This window comes from Papaver somniferum, unplaced genomic scaffold (assembly GCF_003573695.1).
Source record: "Papaver somniferum cultivar HN1 unplaced genomic scaffold, ASM357369v1 unplaced-scaffold_154, whole genome shotgun sequence".
In the NCBI taxonomy this organism is placed as follows: Eukaryota; Viridiplantae; Streptophyta; class Magnoliopsida; order Ranunculales; family Papaveraceae; genus Papaver; species Papaver somniferum.
This window is the reverse complement of record NW_020624820.1, coordinates 6,593,471-6,603,763: the sequence shown is the minus strand read 5'-3', so window position 1 is coordinate 6,603,763 and position 10,293 is coordinate 6,593,471. Positions and strand designations below refer to the sequence as shown.

Here is a 10,293-nt window from a genome sequence, read left to right as displayed (position 1 = left end):
TCATAAATTTCATGACATAAAAGCCACTTCCAGCACTGCTTTTCGGTTTTGGACACGTGGTATCCCAAATCCCCATTCCATACTTCTCAGGCAAGCCTTTGCAGACCAACAACGACAGATTCTCTGATATTAGGTTGCGGTGGGCTTTCGGATGTATCCAGCCAGTAACATTTCATCGCCTCCATGTGAAGTACGGCAAGAGCCCAACTTCCCTCTCGATTCAAAGGAATAAGGACCCATTCCCAACTTGAAGTTATTATTTTTGACAAGTCACCATCTTTTGCAGAGCTTACTGATGCAGGGTTTATAAATTCAAACTTGTGTCCCATCTCTCGCTTCACTAAAACATCGTAGAGGTGCCTAATGTACGCCATGACGCAATTCACAGACAAGTCTTCCATATAGCACATAGCTTGAACATCATTCATGACAAGATGGACTTCCATATCTGTACCAAAGACTGCGGTAGCTACTAGTACTGTTATCAGGGGAATGCCGTCGCGCAATTTTTCAAACACTTTGTGATGGAATACCTGGAAGGCTGACACACTTGAATCCTTCACAAAGCTGGAAACAGGCCTTGATGGAGTTGTTAAGCTTTTCTTGTTATAATTAAACAAAACCCCTGACTGAATACTGCTTTATGTCCAAGGTTCGTGGTTGTTTGAATTGGAACCCTCAGAAGATGATGCAGGAGAGGTTCCCTGCATGGCAGATGTCGACGCAGGCCCAAGATTTCCAACTGCAGGAGTTTTGTCCGTTTCCATATTTTTTTAGCATAATGATAATCCTCCAAACAACGTTTCTAGGCAGACATGTCGTGCGAAGAGAAATAAATTTAGGTTTTCTACGTGAAAGAAGAGTGTAAAGTTAAAGGAGAGTTATACAGCAGCCGCTGAAAGCTTGTCGGAACTGCGTTACTGACAACACATTGGGTTCACAAAGTGAAATTTTCATTTATTTAAGAATTATTATTATTGGCAGGTTTTAAATCAACAATTGACAAATCATGGAGTATTTACAATTCTTCCTGCCATTGCCTACATTGCTAAATAATGCCCTCCTTCTTGATGAAGAAGAGCTCCACATCCTAGTCAAACAATCACTTGAGCTGCTGCTAGCCTTGCAATGGGAACCCTGAATGGAGAACACGAAACATAATCCAGTCCAGCCTCCGCAAAGAACGCAACAGAAGTAGGGTCTCCACCGTGTTCTCCACATATTCCAACCTGTTTGACATCATTTGCCATCAGCTAATAACATTTAGTTACATTTTAATACTGCAAAACAAATTCTTTTGTCGTGCTCACCTTCAAGCTAGGCTTAGCACCGCGACCTCTCTCGGTAGCCATTTTGACAAGCTGACCCACGCCTTTGGTGTCAATCACCTGAAATGCATCAATGTTTTCAAATTGTTATTGTTTTTCGAAGTTCACCTTACGGATAGGTGCAGTTGCGCAAACATCATATTCAGTGTTCTTGTGTGCTTTACCTGGAAGGGATCGTTTTGCAGAATGCCTTGGGCAAGGTATTGAGGTAGAAACTTGCCAGCATCGTCTCTACTGTACCCGAATGTCATTTGAGTGAGATCGTTTGTCCCGAACGAGAAGAAGTCTGCATGTTTCGCAATCTGGGGAAAATGTACAAACAATGCCGATGGTCAAAGAATGAAAAGCAATTACTATAGTTTTAGAATTAAATTGGTTGATTTGTACCTCATCTGCCACTAATGCAGCCCTGGGAATTTCAATCATTGTTCCAATCTTGTAAGCTACTTTGGTGCCCATCTCAGCGAAGACTTTCTTGGCAACGCCACGTATCAAATTCGCCTGATGTCCAAGCTCCTGCCGTATTCATGACAAAGATAAGTTCTAGCAAAGCACTTCGGGTCTCAATTTTATTGCCAAGTAAGATAAAAAAAAACGGAGAAACCATGCCTGAGGAGTTCCCACAAGTGGAACCATTATTTCAGGAAGAACAGTGACACCCTGGTTGGTCATATTTATAGCTGCTTGAAAGATGGCGCGAGCTTGCATTTCAGTTAGTTCCGGATATGAAATGCCAAGCCTGGTGAAACAGAATTCAACAGCACCAAATGTACCGTGGTTAATTTTACCATCCTGTCTTTATGTTAATATAAATATGGCACTGAAACAAAATTGATAAAACGTCAAACCTGCAACCACGGAAACCAAGCATAGGATTCACTTCCGAGAGCTTCTCCACCCTTGAGATAGCTTCATCTTGGGTCACACCAGTGTCGATAGCCAGCTGACCAACAATTTGTTCAATATCTCCTTCTGGCAGAAATTCATGAAGCGGTGGGTCTAACAACCGGATCGTCACAGGAAGACCTACACATCCATTAATTTCAAGTTAGAAATGACCATAACGTAGATAGGACATTGTTCATCTTGCACTAAACCACCAATAACTTTCATGGAAGCACAGTGGCAATGAGAATACCATCCATTGCACGGAAGATTCCTTCAAAGTCAGATCGTTGGTAGGGCAAAAGCAAGTCCAATGCCACTTTTCTGTGTTCTAGGGTTCCCACCATTATCATCTGCCTAACAGCCTTCAACCTCTCATCCGACGCAAAGAACTATTACACCACAAAAGAACATGGTCAATGAAAAAGGTTCTGAAAGCAGTGTTATTATGATGTACTCCAGTAAATCCAAAAAAATGCTCCATTCACCATGTGCTCTGTCCTGCAAAGTCCGATTCCCTGTGCACCATTGTTTCTTGCTGTTAATGCATCTTCAGGAGTGTCTGCATTTGCCATAACCTATGGAGCAACCACATTTGTCAAATTGAATGTCTACTTAAAAAATGGATACAATTTCATTTTGAAGTAGATTGGTTTTTAGCAATGTCGTACCTTGAGAAGCCTAACCTCGTCAACCCATGTCATAAAGGTTTCCATATCAGCACTTAGAGCTGGAGGAGCTAGTGGCTGCTTGCCCAATATCACCTCACCTGTAGATCCGTTGAGTGATAGCCAATCTCCTTCCCCTAACACTTGGTCTGCAATCACAACAACCTGTGCATATCCAGAAAACACACATTTAGCAAATCAAGAAAGAATTAGTTGATCAGTTGGCAGTGGAAATTTCTTTGGTGTTTGACAACTCTGACCTTCTCAGAGTCAACTACACGGATGTTGGGGCATCCGCAGATACAACATTTTCCCCATCCTCGGGCAACAACTGCTGCATGAGAGGTCATACCACCTCTTGCTGTCAATATTCCGCTCGCTGCGTGCATTCCACCAATGTCCTCTGGACTGGTCTCAGTCCTTACCTACAAAAATACATTTCGACTCTTTAAATGATTCAACTCCGTCGACTATACAGTTTCTGAGAGCATGAAAGAAAAGCAAGAATAAATAAAAAGAAGATAAAAGAATACTAGGCATACCAAGATAACACTCTTTCCTTGTGCATGCCACTCTTCTGCATCTTCAGCATTAAACACTATTTGGCCTACAGCTGCTCCTGGTGATGCAGGCAAACCCACAGCCATAACTTTCTTTTTGTATGCCGATGGATCCTCAAACTAATCCAAGAATATTGTCGTACGTCAGACATTAGTATAAAGATTTATTGTTTATTTTGCGTTTTTGCTTACCAATATTTTACATTTATACCTGTGGGTGAAGAAGCTGGTCAAGATGTTGTGGTTCAACCATCTTGATGGCAGAACGAGTATCAACAAGCCCTTCTCTCACCATGTCTACAGCTATCTTGACTGCACCTTTGCCAGTCCTCTTGCCTGCTCGGCATTGCAGCATCCACAGCTTATTTTCTTGAACAGTGAATTCGATGTCCTGAATAACAAAAAACAAAGAAACTCGCTTAATTCGTGTCTTCTTACGCGATATGAGAACAATGCGGCAATAAAAGGAGAATGGAGAAACTAATTAGTACCATCATATCCTTGTAATGACTTTCCAGAATATCACAGTTTTCAACAAGTTCTTTGTAAGCATCTGGCATGCAATTCTTCATAACCTCAATGTCTTGTGGTGTTCTAATTCCAGCAACTACATCTTCACCCTGTTAAGATGTGCGCACTATATTTGTTAATAAACAGTCAAAGGTGAGCATGAATTTGTCAAACTCATCTACAAACGAAAAGACGACATAAAATGCAATTTCTATACCTGTGCATTGACAAGGAATTCTCCATACAGTTTCTTTTCACCAGTACTTGGGTTCCTAGTGAACAGAACTCCAGTCCCTGAAGTGTCACCCATGTTCCCGAATACCATACATTGAATGTTCACGGCTGTTCCCTTCAACCCAGTAATATTGTTGATACTCCTATATTTGTTTGCCCTGGGACTGTCCCATGAATCAAACACTGCTTGAACAGCCAACATTAACTGCTTCTTTGGATCTATATACACATAGAAGAGAAATGAAAAATGCAATGTCAATCATGAATTTTGTTTTGAAACCACTAGACACAATTTAAAATACGGCTTACCCGAAGGGAAGTGTTCTCCCTTAGCTTCAAAGTAGACTTTCTTGTATTTTTCGACCAGTTCTTTCAAGTCAGATGCAGTCAATTCTGTGTCAAGTTGAACTCCTTTTGCAGCTTTCAGTTCTTGCAATTTCTCCTCAAACAGTGAATGTGAAATTCCCATAACCTTCCAGACATAAGCCGTAATACGTCTTATTAAAATGAACGAGTTTCTTCTTTATATATGTAATAAGTAAAATTTCACTTACAACATCACCAAACATGTCAAGGAAACGCCTGTAGGAGTCATAAGCGAAGCGTTCGCCACTTTTAGCAGCTAAACCAGCAACAACTTCGTCGTTAAGCCCCAAGTTTAAGACAGTGTCCATCATTCCAGGCATTGAGATCTACTCAATCATGAACAACAAACTAACCAAATTACAAATACAAAGAAACCAGTAGAATAACATAAAAAAAATTGTATTTTGTTTATACATACCGCTGCGCCAGAACGGACTGAGAGGAGGAGTGGCCTAGATGGGTCACCTAAGACAACACCCATGGAATTCTCAACTATTTCAAAAGCTTCTAAGACTTCTTGCCACAGTCCTTCAGTTATCTTTTTTCCGACCTCTTGGTATTCTTGGCATGCCTCTGTTGAGATGGTTAAGCCTGGTGGTACAGATAGTCCAATTGTCGCCATTTCAGCGAGATTCGCTCCTTTTCCACCCAACTACATGCATCCAAACAACTTATTGATTCAATATTCAACATGAAACATTATTTGAGGTGTATAGTGCTAAGAAAAAAAAAGTACTTACCAAAGCCTTCATGCCTTTGTTCCCTTCACTCCTTCCTTTGCCAAATGTGAACACCCTCTGTATGTACAAAACAATGTCAGAGATTTGAATAGTACCAGGCACAGCATATTGCAACACACATCGGGAGTTGCATTTATTGTGCCAAAACTTTTCCTGAGCCGTGATATGACAAGTAAATAAGAATTGAAGTTTTACCTTGACGGGTCCATTATCATTTGAGAGTTGTGAGCTTAGAGGAGTAAGTAACGCTCTTGACGGTGAAACGCTGCGGCCACGACCACCTTTTGGCACTGGATCAGCTGGGGTGTTAGTTGTCACACCAGCTCCATCTTGAGAACTTGCTTGAACTCGGCTTGTTTTAAGAGAACCGTGACGTTTGAATTGAACAGAAACTCCTCCTCCTCCGATTTGGTCTTGGTTTTCCTTCAATGGTATTTGCGCATATCCATCTGCAGGTGCCCTCACGCGTATTCCTTTCACCGCGGCAAACGACATCTTTTACCTGCGATATTCACAGTCATCTCAGGGGCCATGGTAGCACGCTAATCATTGATATATGAGGCACGGAAGTTGGGATAAGACGTTACAAAATCATTGATCGCACCTTTTTATGTGTGCCAAGTTAATCAAAAGGTGGGCCAGGGCCAAAAAATTCATACATCAGTTGGCCCCACAAAAGACCACTTTTTTGGAGATTACGTTGATATTGAAATCAAGATAAAAACTGACCCCAATAATTAATTTAATCAAAATAAAATTGTATGGTGAAGAAATTTTAAGGAAATTTAAACTTATTTTAAACTAAAGACTATTATTCATGATTTGGCGAGCATGATCAGAGGTTCCAAACGCTTCAAGCATGTCGTCTCTTCAGTATCATGGACTCTTATCTTCCTTCCCTTCCTACAGAGGAGATTCAGGGTTCAAACCCTCGTAACAGCGGCTATTATTCCTAATGCGTCTAATTGTATGCCTGGGTCTAAACTGTGATCACTAGAATTAGATGCTGACACCAAATTGTTATGCATACAGCAACAGAAATGAAACTAGCTACAATATGCTTTGCTGATTATGATCACAAAATGATATACAAAAATCCAAACGAAGATGAATCTTTATATGATCACCAAAATTAACAAAACCAGAAAGAAGAATTGGATATATTAGAATTAGATGATTACCTTATTTGCTGGTATGAAGGATGGTAGAAGAAGAACAGATAATACCACTGTATTTTTTTTTATTTTTGATGATCCAAGAAGAAACTCCGATCACTCTCGCTATACTCTTTGCAGAAGACTAAAAATCACTCACTCACTACAAAATGGTGATCTTTCCTTTGTGTCATGCAATTCTATTTATAGCAATATTCTTCTCCATATACTTAAGTGAAGTTACTTACTTACCCTTTATTTGTTAAAATTTTATCCATTTCGCTTAATTTTAGCTTTTACCAAAATTAAAAGGAACAAAGTTGTTTCAAATTCCATTTGTAATAAGTTAGGAGTGGTGGAGTGGTAGTTTTTCCTACAAAATTAACTTGGCAGAAAATTGTGCTCCCATATTATCTCCCATAACTTTGCTACAGTACTACTATGGTAACACCGGCAATTTAGCGATATCATACTCAAATTTAGCGATATTATTTCCCATAACTTTATTGATACGTATAATTGGCATTTGACTCGTTTAATATGAAGATAGTTTCATATGCATTATCCATATTTGGCGAAATGGATATCACACGTCATGACTAGCTGCTAAGTTGGCTAAAAGCGGCTAAGTTTAGAAGACTTGATGATATATATTGACCTGGGTAGATAAGAAGTGTCGATTTCAGTGTTTTGTTTCTTGTGATTTAGGGTTCTTTCTTGGCATGATCCTTTTGAAGTGGCAACACACAAGGATCTAACTGGATTATTGTTCATCCTTTTACACCCATTTTGTCTTTGCTCTGACCAATTTCCCCTAACTGGCGGTTTGTTGAATAAAATGATGCCAATGGTAAGAACAAGATAAAAGTAGTGATTAGTTCATGAGTAAGAGGGTATTACGGGGATTTAGGAAAAGTGTACGTATGGTTGAGTTTCATAAATGGTGATGATGTTTGTATTGCTGAGAAGATCAGTGTGAGAGACAAAACCGTAATCACGTCAGTGGGACCCATCTCCCCACACTTTGGAAAATATACTTTTTCTTGTGCTCTTCATGCCATGTGGCTAAGTCTTGGACACATTCTTCCCCTATTCCCCGATCCTTCCAGTTATCTCCAATTATCTTATCTTGCTAGACTTGTTAGTTGTTACATACCTCCATTAAATACGCATTTTTCTCTGCGCAAATTACCTTTCAAAACTAGTTCCGGTAGCCGGTGATAGAGGGAACCATAGCCACAAAAGTAGTGACCTTGAACAAACTTCAAAAACGGCACTAATTGAAACCGATAAGAAACAAATATCATGACAGAGACAAAATATACAAATAAATGACAATCCTTTGAGGAGTATTTCCATCGAATCATTTTTCTGACAAAAACGACGAATTTTTTTTTATGAAATTTCATGGAATTGAATTTAGAACGTATTTTAGGCCATGCTTTATTTAAAATTTCATGAAAACAGATATTTGATCGAACGAACGATGATGAACACGCTATTTCGATGGAAAATGGCTAATTCTATGAAATTAACTCTTATTAAATACATCCTAAGCTGAAACATGCCATGCTAATATGAGTATAAGGCCAAGCAGTATGGTGCACTATTTCCTTTCCATATCCCTTCTAAGGCATATTCCTATACACATGACAAACATCAGAATATGCTACACATGTATCCACTATGGGTATGCCAAAGTGCCAAATTTATACGCCAAATATAACATATATGCATACATGACAGACTTTCCAGTGAGCGATAGAGTGTCCATCGCTAGGTGGTCAAACTATCGCTCGTTGGTCATTCCAGTGCCAGCGATGGTCAAGACGTCGTTCGCTGATCTGATCATCGCTCATTAGTTCCTCATCCAACGGCTACACTTTTCCCCTCTATAAATAGCAAATTTCAATCTCATTTCAACTCACACCAGAATTTCTCAATCTTCTTCAAATCTAAAATAATCACACCTTCTCTAAAAAATTTAATTTCATGTTTCACAATCTTAATTTCGTGTTATGAAGAATTTTGCAAGTGAGCATGGTCTTGTGCATTTCACGAGCACTGAACCCGCGATATGGCTCACAAATAATAGCGAACTTCCTCTTCAAGATTCTAAAAGCGTGTTTCAATCCTTCCTCACTTCCTTTTGGGCGGTGTTAAAATGCCGGTATGAACGGCCCTATGCACCGGCAGGAGGATGACGGTAGCATTGAACCAAGGTGGACCATTTTAGGTAGATACCATCCGCAAGATATTACCCATGAGTGTACTCATAGTCGTTGATCATGAAACGGACTTGGGGACAAGTTCCATACTTCAGAACTTCAAACAGAGGCCACTTGTGCAAAACATTAATATCATTTTGTGAACTCGGAAGACAATCATTTGTACAAAACATTAACATTAATACCAAAAAAAGCGTGCCATATCCCACAATCATAAGAAGCAGCAGCTTCAAGGATAGCGGTTGATTATGGATAATGACCCTTATATTGACCTACCCAATAAACAGGGCATCCTTGCCATATCCAATGCATACAATCAAGACTACCTAGCATTCCTGGGAATCCCCTTTCCTCATTCTCCCTCAATATCTGTCTAACATCTTCCTCGGTTGGTTTTCATAAATATGTTGTACCAAAATGATTAATCATTACTTCACAAAAAAATGAAAGGTAAGTGAATGAATTTGTTTTACCCATATGAAGGTACTCATCGTTCGCATCCGCTGGTCTTCTATAACCTATAATCCTTAAAGCCGAAGTAACTTTTTGTTCAGGACTATGACCTCTAATATTCAGTGCATCAAACTGATAATTTAATTGAGGTTCTACTCGACAAAGCTCTTCAATAATCTTTTTCACCAGATGGTGAGGCATGCGGAATCGACCTTGAAAATTTTGATCAGCGTACACACAATTGGGAAGAAAATAATCGTGCATCATCTTCTAGTGGTAAAATTCCCTCCCTCGATAGGTATATCTTTTTGAGAATACTTCTTGTGGCTCTGGAACTCTATGTATTTGTCATATATGTACAAGCATCAAAGTGTCAATTAGTTTATTGTCTTCAGCTTCCTCATCTTCAAGTTATTGCAACCTTCGATGCATTTCTTGCTGTAATCTAAACCGATTCATAATAACATTCTTCTCTTCATTGGATCTCGCCATTGATGATTTTGAAATTTAAAATTGAGAATAGACATAAGAAATTGGTGAAATATACGTAGAAGTAGGTGTCGGTAACTTGAAGATGTACAATGACGTATATATAAAAACCAGCAAGGGGAAATAGCCGTTGCAAAATAACTACTTATCGATATGGGTTTGGTGGCGCCAGTGATATTCATAATATTATCAGCGATGTCAATAATAACGATCGATAGAAACTTTGTCGCTCAATGGTTTTCCCATAGTGGCCCAACTCATTTTTCATGCCACCTGGTATGTCAAACAGGTTTTTTTTGGAAGGTGCATAGGAATAGGCCTAAGTAGGGATATCCCTTCCCTACATTTAAAACTGGATCAGATCTGATCCAGGTAATAGGAAAGGGAAATGGCACGAAAACTGAGTTTCCGTGTAAAATTCTGCTTTATGGAAACTGAGTTTCCGTGTGATTTTCAACGGGTACTTAGTTTCCGTTTGAGAATTTTTAGTTATGCCATTCTTTTTCACTTTTAACCCTTTTATTTTCTACTAAAACTCTTTATTTTCTATTATCTTTCTCTTCAACTTTTTTTACCCATAAATAATAATTATCTAAACCCATGGAAATAAAATTTGGAAAAAAAGAAAACGAAAATTGAGTATCCATTTGGCACTATTTACATGGAAACTTAGTTTCT

The 10,293-nt window shown here is 39.1% G+C and overlaps 1 protein-coding gene across 1 annotated transcript; it reads right to left on the bottom strand.

Moving 5' to 3' along the window:
• Window positions 1–931: 931 nt before the first annotated feature.
• Window positions 932–6,623, bottom strand: LOC113336741 (pyruvate, phosphate dikinase 2-like). The gene is made up of 20 exons (XM_026582409.1): window positions 6,473–6,623; window positions 5,487–5,793; window positions 5,292–5,348; window positions 4,970–5,203; window positions 4,740–4,877; window positions 4,495–4,657; window positions 4,169–4,404; window positions 3,933–4,061; window positions 3,653–3,832; window positions 3,424–3,561; window positions 3,142–3,306; window positions 2,885–3,046; window positions 2,702–2,791; window positions 2,467–2,605; window positions 2,177–2,354; window positions 1,938–2,067; window positions 1,716–1,844; window positions 1,493–1,630; window positions 1,311–1,388; window positions 932–1,229 (listed from the first exon to the last, which is right to left on the bottom strand). The coding sequence occupies exons 2-20, from the start codon at window positions 5,784–5,786 to the stop codon at window positions 1,095–1,097; spliced, it is 2,919 nt and encodes a 972-aa protein (XP_026438194.1). The 5' UTR covers window positions 5,787–5,793; window positions 6,473–6,623; the 3' UTR covers window positions 932–1,094.
• Window positions 6,624–10,293: the final 3,670 nt, after the last annotated feature.